This window comes from Carica papaya, chromosome 8 (genome assembly GCF_054855325.1).
Source record: "Carica papaya isolate Zhongbai chromosome 8, ASM5485532v1, whole genome shotgun sequence".
NCBI lineage: Eukaryota > Viridiplantae > Streptophyta > Magnoliopsida > Brassicales > Caricaceae > Carica > Carica papaya.
Window position 1 is genome coordinate 32,123,715 of NC_142316.1, and position 6,000 is coordinate 32,129,714.

At 37.4% G+C, this 6,000-nt stretch overlaps 2 protein-coding genes across 2 annotated transcripts; both read right to left on the minus strand.

Moving 5' to 3' along the window:
- Positions 1-38: 38 nt before the first annotated feature.
- On the minus strand, positions 39-2,031 carry NCS1 (permease, cytosine/purines, uracil, thiamine, allantoin family protein). Its single transcript, XM_022052724.2, has one exon. It carries the CDS (start codon positions 1,861-1,863, stop codon positions 154-156), a length of 1,710 nt encoding a protein of 569 aa, XP_021908416.1. The 5' UTR covers positions 1,864-2,031; the 3' UTR covers positions 39-153.
- Positions 2,032-3,623: 1,592 nt separating this feature from the next.
- On the minus strand, positions 3,624-5,778 carry LOC110822783 (protein RGF1 INDUCIBLE TRANSCRIPTION FACTOR 1-like). The gene is made up of 4 exons (XM_022052997.2): positions 5,621-5,778; positions 5,303-5,482; positions 5,009-5,224; positions 3,624-4,137 (listed from the first exon to the last, which is right to left on the minus strand). Exons 1-4 carry the CDS (start codon positions 5,621-5,623, stop codon positions 3,925-3,927), a joined length of 612 nt encoding a protein of 203 aa, XP_021908689.1. The 5' UTR covers positions 5,624-5,778; the 3' UTR covers positions 3,624-3,924.
- Positions 5,779-6,000: the final 222 nt, after the last annotated feature.

The following is a 6,000-nucleotide window of genomic DNA, read 5'->3' on the forward strand; positions in this document are numbered from 1 at the left end:
TGTATTTAATTGTAACATCGCTAATAATTTACAATTAATTGTTCAAAAAATTATTATCACTTGAATAATTATGTATGTATTTATGGAAAGCCTGTACAGAACGATTATACAAGATTTAATTGAGAGGATCAACCAAGGAGAAGCCTAAAAAACTTATGCAGAAGAAGGCAAAAGAGGATCCAATGGCGTACACTTGTTCTGTTTTTTTCTCAAACACGATAAAACCCAGTAGACAAAGCCAGCGGAGAAGAAGCTGAAAAACCAGGCATTGTTATATATCACCACAAATGAATCTGAAACTTTAGACACAACTCCAACCTTCTGCAAGAAACCTGGAATCACCGGCAGTATCCCGACGATCAAAGCAGCCACAGCCGCCAGATTATAGCCGCCGGAGTAATAATATGCTGCGTAGGGAGATGACGAATATAAATCTACCAGGCTTAACTTTGTGCGGCGAACAAGATAGTAGTCTGCTAAAATTATTCCCCCAATTGGACCAAGCAACGCAGAGTAGCCAACTAGCCATGTATAGACGAAGCTCTCGCTGGATTTCAGCAGTCTCCATGGCTGAAAAGCAATTCCCACAAGTGCAGTTAGTAAAGCTCCTTTCCTAAAAGTGAACCTTGAAGGGTCTAGATTGACGAGAGCATTAGCAGGGGCGACGACGTTAGCTGCAATATTGGTTGTGATGATTGCAAGAGTTATCCCGAAAATGGAGAGAATCGTCGTTGTGAATCCTCCGATTCGACCCAGAAGTTGGATTGGACTGGAAATCACTTGGCCGAAAATTACTTTAGTGGATGAGGTTACTGCGAGTCCGACAAAAGTAAATACGCCCATGAAGATTGGAAGACCGGCCTGGCCGATGATTTGATCGGTCTGGCTCCTGGCATAGCGGGTGAAATCTGGGATGTTGAGCGCCAGAGTTGCCCAGAAGCTTATATTAGCGGTGAGAGAAGGGAAGAAGAGTGACCAGAATTGGGAAGACGAAAGCTTGGAAGATAGAGTCAGCATATGACCAAACCCACCGGCATTGACATACGCCCAAGTTAAAAGACAACCGGTAAGTAACATAAGAACTGGCGCTGAGTACTTTTCAAGCTCTCTGATTCCTTCCATGCCTTTCCAAACACTGGTTAACTGAGCTACCCAGAAGAGAATAAAGCAGCTAAATTCAAGAACCGATGTGCCAAGCCACGGAACAGTTTGAGAAAGTGATGAACTTTTTATTGAATTTGGTAAGAGAAGATAAATCGCTTCACCGCCAATCCAAGTTTCAATACCGTACCAGCCGCAACCGACGAGAGCTCTGAGAAGAGTCGGAATATGGGCGCCGCGAATACCAAACGCCGACCGAGCGAGGACAGGGAAGGGGATGCCGTATGCTGTACCAGGGTGACCCGTGAGAACTAAAGGGATCAACAAGATCATGTTGGCAGCTACGACCGTGGCGATTCCTTGCCACCACGCCATGCCGAGATCCACGAGACTGCCGGCGAGATAATAGGAAGGTACACCCACAACAAGACCGATCCAGAGACTTGCCATTTCCGACCAAGAAAGCGTCCTTTCTTTGGGAGATGTTGGCTTAAGATCATCGTTGGTGAGCGTCGGATCGGAGTCGAATTCATCAAATTCTGGGGTTTGATTGGACGCGGGATGCAACGCCATGGGAGTGAAATTCTTTTCGGTGCAAGTTCTGAACCGAGCTATGTTTTGGGTTAAACTGAAGCTTGTTTTACGGGGTGAAAATGGCGTTTCACTGGAAATATAAGATGTGGGTTTTGAGGTTTGAGTAATTAGTAAAGAAGACAGAAAAGGGTGGTGGTGGGGATGGAAGCTTATACATCTGGACACCATGGCTCGCAGAAAAGAAGACTCAGATGGGTCTGTTCAGGGCTTGGATGTGCTTTCTTCTTTTGTATGGTGTGTCTCGACCACAATCACAGATTCTATTTGTAAATGTGTTGGGGATCGGATTGAGATAGGTGTGGTGTAACCACGCGCCTAAAGAGAGGAGATCCCACATTCATAATTTTCTTCGCGGGGTAAAGAGTGGAGCGTTCGTATACGCGCTCAACAGCTGGATGTTGGCATTTGATACAGCATATCATTGACTTTGTCCCAATAATTAAATTAAGATTCTTCCAGATTCTAATAATATATTCACATTCAAGATTCAGTTGATTTGTAACCTAATAATTGTTGTAAAATGGATAAAAAAATATTTTCTAAATATATGGGCCGAGAGATTATTTTAATTTATCTCATATGAAACGTCGTCGTTGAGGTTTAGGTACATAGATCGAGGCCCAACGTTATGATTTTAACAAAGGCAGCGCAAAATTAAGACTGAGATTAAGAGTAAAGCCCATTATTTATTTATATTATAATTAATTAAATTCCGGCATTCATTTTAATAGACAATGATTTTATTGTAATCTTTTTAAATTATTATGGTGTAAAATTCACGGGGCAGCTTGAGACTAACGTGACTACGATTATTTCGTTGAAGTTTCATATTTTCACGTATGTGACAAAAAAAAAAAAAAATATTTATGTGATTTTTCAAAAAAGAAAAGGACCATTTTATAATAATACGCATAATTTATATCTCCTAACAAAGGGAAATTATTTTTTCTCTTTAAACTTTTAATTCACAAATAAATAAAATCTTAAATTATTTATTATTTTTTTATAGTTGAGAAGAAAAAAGCCATTTTGGACTCCATAATTTGTAGGGATTCCGCTCGAAACGACGAGTCGAGGAATGAAATTTCATGAGTTGAACCATTCGGACAAGTAACATTATTTTCTATTATTATTAAACAACTTCTCTCTACGCTATTGTAGAATTTCTTACTGTAAAAATTAAACTATACATGCATACATACATAAGTTGCTTAATCGAAAAGCACTTTTGAATGACAAAGTTCACTAGCCTGGTTTTTGGTAATTGCCTGCCTGTCGATCATCTAAGAACTCCTAAAAGAAATCCCACCCCCATCAATCAATATCATAACCTACCTACTTTTCTTTGAGCTCATTTGGGTTGATGCCAAAGCATGAAAAGCTCCTTATAATTAAACAAAAATTCATTAATTCAATTATATTATATTGTAAGCGTACATTATCATCATTAATTATAAGATAATTGAATTTGAAAAAAACTTAAGAATAAACACCCACATGACCAATTAACTCGGTTTGAGTTAATATTTTGATTTCGATCGTAAGGGTCGGCACGTGTAATGGAAGTTAGGTTTATGATTTATTTTATATATATATATATAAGAATTTCAATTGAAGGGGTTAAAGCTCTCAAATTACTACAATAAGATATTAAAAAGACAAAAAAAAATCCCATTAGGTAAATTATATGAAATTAATGCCTCGTCACAACAATGTGCAAAGTAATAAAACAAATGAAAAGCTTGTTGTTCCCTTTATGTAAACGGCCCATGTGGTAGGTGGACCTATGGAAAACAATTAAACGGATTCTTTTATTTTATTTTATTTAATATCTATATATATATGTGTGTGTGTGTGTGTGTATAAATAATAATAAATATAATGTTGATAATTAATTACACAATAATGTACACCTTGGCAAAACTATATATCAAATGCCAATCTCTCTGCATTATTGCTTATTCACAATAGAGAATTGTTGTTATGGGACCCAAACCTAAAAAGGAAACTTACTTACTCCTCTCCCCCCCCCCCCAATTTTTTCTTTTTAAAAAAAAAAAATATCTATAAAATTGGGACACCCCAACCAATGGGTATACCCTACTCTTTCTTTTGATTAGGACAAAGGCACCCCCCTTCAAAAGAGTAGGTCTTCTTCTTCTTTCTTTACTTCAAACAATTGGTATATTTGCTGGATTTCATGTAATTAAATAAGAAAAATGAATTGGATTAGGAGGCAAAGGGTGCCCTGTGAGGAATGCCTTTTCTTCTTCTTGCATTTGAAGGAGGTGGAGGAGGCGTGGGCGGGTAAATGTTGTCTTGTTGTGAGCCCACACGCGATCCTTCGTCTTCTTCATCTCTCGACCTTCCCACTAATATTCCTCCTTCGTTCTTACCTTCTATGACAAATCTTGCATCCCCCTTTCTCCTTATTCCTACAAGCTAAAGTTCATTTAACACCATACCCATTAAACATGATATATAGTTATTTATCCAAGAAGAAAAATAAATAAATAAATGCAAGTAAAATTTTATTAATAACTCTATAGTTTTTCAAACTAAGCTACAATAAAAATCTTACCTAAAATATATTGTTCGATTAAGTAATAACAAAATTCAAAATGATATGATTTTGAATATTCGCATAACCTAATCTGTTTTTTAAAATTAAAATAAGTATTAATTTTAAATTTGTTACACACGTAATCTTAAGATAAAAGAATAATTTCATCATAATGCTCTTAAGTTTAGCTAGAGTTTTACCCTTTTTTTTTTTTTTTTAATTTTTGGTAGTGAATCAACCCAATTAGCAAAACCCATTATTGTTTCTGTATATTATAATCGTTAAGTGAATGATAGAGGATTGAATAATATATTCTTTTCCTTCCACTTAATTTTTTTTTTGTTTAATCCGAAAAAGAGGAAGAAAAACAAGAACATTGGTTGTGGGTTATCTTTCTTGATAACAATGGTGATGTTTGTGAATATGCAAAGGGATTACAACGTTGAAAAATACACAGTTAGCGTATAGTAGGCATATGTTGATAAAATTTATGTAAATTGGAACAATGATGATCATATAATGGTAGGTTGTTGTTATGATTGTGATGGGATTGTGAATGTGGGTCATGAAACTCATGACATGTATATACATATATGTGATGAAATTAGGGAATTTTGGGACCATAAGATGTGTGATTATGATATGTTAATTGTGGATAATGATGATGATGATGATGATGATGAATAACATCAAGCAGCTAGTGCAGATGAATATGAATGAAGAAGACGAAAGGGTGAAAGAAACACTAACCTTACAACCGAGTGAACAGAAACGAAAAGGGTCTAACAAGCTCCTCCCACAAATCTCACAAATGTGCGCCACTCCTTTTCCGGTCTTCGGCTGCGGCCGCTCGTTCAGAAACAATACTCTCGCACTGTTTATCACATAGGTCTGAACTCCGGTTATGTCCAAAACTTTCTGAATCTCTGCAACTCTCACTACATCATGATACGAAGATCTCCGTATCTTCATAATTTACCCATCAGATTATACATCAATCTCGTATATATGATCGATATATATTGATAAAGATGAGAGCTTTACCTGGATTACTTGATGATCTTTGTGTTTAGAAGATCGACAGTAGAAACAAAATGCGTCGCCATTGCAGTCCAGGCAATACATGTTGCATTCGCTCCTGGCTGCGTTGCCGTGCGTGCGGCAGACGGTGAAGAAAGATGTGGTCAACAATGGCTCCAGCCATGGCGGCACCAGCATTGTCTCCTGTGTTTATACAGGAGCCCATTAAAGAAGAAGATAGAATATCAATGGCGGCTATTCTTTCTTCAGATTCAGAAAAAGAAAAAAGAAGAAAGAAAGAAAGAAACTGAAAAGAGTATAGATTATCAATAACGGCATTACCATTAACAGAGCTGAATCTGCAATAATGGATTTCTTTAAAACTGTTGGATTTTCTTCTTGATGACAACGGAGAGAGATTTTGGAGAGAAGAAAAGCAGAGGGAGAGGTCTAAACAACTTGCAACTTAGAAATCAACAACAAAACAACGACTATGCCAAGAGACAATGATAATAAACAAATCTGAAAATTCTGAGGGGATCAACGGCTGAGATCTAACGTGGTGGCTGAAGATGATTATTCCCCGTCCGATTAACAGACAGGGATGGGTGGGTTTGGCGCTTACGCTACTTTTGGATCTTCTTTGCGTCTCTACGTAGGCACAAGGTCGGCCACTTGGCTACGCTATGGGCTGGGAGTACTACTATACCTATTCACGCATA

Bases quoted from the DNA above. Each gene is read 5' to 3' on its own strand.
- NCS1 (XM_022052724.2), bottom strand. From the start codon at position 1,863: ATGGTGTCCAGATGTATAAGCTTCCATCCCCACCACCACCCTTTTCTG.
- LOC110822783 (XM_022052997.2), bottom strand. The intron at 5,225-5,302 runs GTAAAGCTCTCA...TAAATTATGAAG, and splicing joins AAGATCATCAAGTAATCCAG to ATACGGAGATCTTCGTATCA. The intron at 4,138-5,008 runs GTTAGTGTTTCT...AATGAACTTTAG, and splicing joins TCTGTTCACTCGGTTGTAAG to CTTGTAGGAATAAGGAGAAA.